The 2,867-nt window shown below is 37.0% G+C and overlaps 1 protein-coding gene across 1 annotated transcript in view; it reads left to right on the forward strand.

Moving 5' to 3' along the window:
- The first annotated feature begins 1,752 nt into the window (after nucleotides 1-1,752).
- LOC106469444 (SRSF protein kinase 3-like) overlaps nucleotides 1,753-2,867 on the forward strand; it is a 70,747-nt gene continuing 69,632 nt past the window's right edge. Inside the window, exon 1 of the mRNA XM_022397962.1 lies at nucleotides 1,753-1,964. Coding sequence (XP_022253670.1) covers nucleotides 1,915-1,964 — 50 coding nt within the window. The 5' untranslated portion in view covers nucleotides 1,753-1,914. The remainder of the gene's footprint in view (nucleotides 1,965-2,867) is intronic.

Below are 2,867 nucleotides of genomic sequence, written 5' to 3' on the forward strand. Positions count from 1 at the left end.
GGGTTTCTTTGTTCCTTATCTATTAGAAAACGTTGTAAGAAGATAAGTCTTGGATACTAACTCTGCACTAGGATATATTTTACTGCGTTAAGGGTAGGCAAATGTAAAACTGATTATCTGTTATTTTGAGTTCAGATTTGATTGCGGTATGGGCCTTTGATTCTAATGAAGACCGAGATGACCATCTTATGAAAGGTCATGAATACTGAGGTGTTTTTATCCTAATATTCACTTTACTAATAATTTTAACTAAACGTGTTATTCATTTTAAATACTTTGCTAGTTAAGGAAACTGTAGATGCGTTATAAGAGTAACAGTAAATTCCTTAGCATAGGTAGTGGATGTTGAACGCTGCTGACTGGCTGCCTTCCCTGTGGTCAGTAGTTCAAAATAAGGTTCGGCGGTAGACAGCGTTAGTAGCTTTATCTTTAATACAGAACTAGGGAGAAAATTCGTGTTTCGCATATGAAACTTTTTTTTTGGTTGTGGTAAAGTAATTAAAATAGTTAAGTAAATGCCTAGAGTATTCACATATGAACGAATCTGATGGCCGTGCGAGTCGTATCAATGACTGTGAAGTTAAACCTATTTCAAAACGCGTGATACAGCTCTAACGCAAAAGTGACTTTGAGCCGAATGGTCTGATAAAAAATGACAAACCGATAGACTTGTCGAGTAAAGAGACACCAGATCTCGTAACGCTTTCAAAACCTGGGTGTCGGGGGCAAGTATTAAAACTCATCAGGATGACGGTGCAGGTGCACTAAGTGTTTATACATAAATGAAGAAATTCACACATAAACACTGAGGCCCGGCATGGCCAGGTGGTTAAGGAGCTCGACTCGCAATCTGCGGGTCGCGGGTTCGAATCCCCGTCACACCGAACATGCTCGCCCTTTCAGCCGTGGGGGCATTATAATGTGACGGTCAACCCCACTATTCGTTGGTAAAAGAGTAGCCCAAGAGTTGGCGGTGGGTGGTGATGACTAGCTGCCTTCCCTCTAGCGCAGATAGCCCTCTTGTAGCTTTGCGCGAAATTCAAAACAAACAAACAAACATAAACACTGCTGTCTGAGATGGGTCTCTGAGAGCTGACAGGTCCATTCCTCAGATACCTTTCTCTTTACGATACATATTACAATCTACATCCACCTCTTCCTTATGCACGTGGTGACGTCGTCCGTACTTCTCTGCCCCTAATTTCAACCCTGCACAGCTTAACTGTCCCAAACACACATTCTTTTAATTATATAGATACACAGCACTGTATATGTATAAGCCAAGTATATGTAACATTTTTGTAATGTCTAAAGTAATGTAAAAACAAAACCAAAGAGATAAAAACGTACTATAACATTTTATGTAAATAAATACTTTTTTACATCTTTGATCGTGTTTTTTAACATATTAATTTACTGCCCCAATGGGGCAGTTAAGTCTCAAAGCTTATAACGCTAAAAATCGAATTTCGATACCCGCGCTGGACAAAACACAGATAGCCCATTATATAGCTTTTCGCTTAACAAAAAACAAACCCTTTACAAAATATAAACTTTGACATCAGAAAACGCTTTCTGGCCAGTTGTTGTAGGCCCCATAATAACAGCTGATAAATATGAAAGATGCGTAGTTAGAGTTCGTTCGTGCTTTTGCCGAGTTGCCGATCGATGTAATTCTCTACACACCATCTGGGCTACTAAAGTTGGTTCCTAATCCGAAAACGACAGATTCTAAGGCAAGCTGCATGTGACGTTGCATAGGATAACCCAGTTCTTGCAGACGTTTGACTAAGCAGCTTCTAGTCTCGTTCTCTTACAGTTTCCGAACCGCACGATAGACGTCCCAGGAAGATTTGTCTCCGTGCTGTAGTTGAATATAAGCTGGATCCTTTTCCTTGAATGATTTAATATTTTATGCCTTTTCTTTGTCAGTATGTGGCTGCAGAACATTCTTGCTACCACGGGTAATTTGTTGTTCATATTATTTAGTCTAATGGTAAACTTTAAAACCAAAAATTTATTTGGATCTGTTCAATGCTAGTCATCATTTTGTGTATCTGTTGCTTCATGAAGGAGGTTGAATCGGAAATTTTAGTAAAGCTATAGTTGTATTAAATTTATATGTAGACTCCGTTACTTTACGCAATGAAACTTTTAAAAACGTTTAGTAGATTAAGGTGTATATGTGTTGTGTGGATATAAATATTGACGTGTGCTGGTGTGAATGTATTGTATGTATGTTGTGTGGATATAAATAGTGAGTGTACTGATGTAGAAGTGATTATAGATAGTGTGTTGATGTATGTATATTTTTTGAGGTTTACTGGTGTATATGTGTTCATAACTAGTGAGGTTTACTGGTGTAGATATGTATGTAGATAATGTGTTGTTATTGTACAGTTCAGAAGTATCTAACAGAATAGTTTAATACATATTCGTTAGCGTTTATTTTTCTGAAATGTCACATCTGTCTATTGTAACTATTAAGTTCTAAGGTTTTCGCATTCGCTGCCCTTCAGTTTTAAAGCAGTGTAATTGTACTATTACAGTTATACTTGTCATAAGACATTAGTTTTAGGTCTATTACATCTTTAATCACTGCATTCTTAATATAGTCCCTTAGGGATTTTTAAGTATTGGAAGAGTGTATAATAATAATATTTCAAATACTATATTTGTCATATCCATTGCTATATCATATTTTCACTTGCTTAAAATTCACCGCTTTATTCGTTTGTCTCAAAAGTAGTTGCTATTTTTATACAGTATGTGATTCAAAACTCGCACATCGGCCTGTAGCATAACTCTGCCACATGAAACGTTTTAAATCACTACTTACACTCAAAGCTTTTCTCATGGTCCTTATC

Source organism: Limulus polyphemus, unplaced genomic scaffold (genome assembly GCF_000517525.1).
Source record: "Limulus polyphemus unplaced genomic scaffold, Limulus_polyphemus-2.1.2 Scaffold3490, whole genome shotgun sequence".
Taxonomy (NCBI): domain Eukaryota; kingdom Metazoa; phylum Arthropoda; class Merostomata; order Xiphosura; family Limulidae; genus Limulus; species Limulus polyphemus.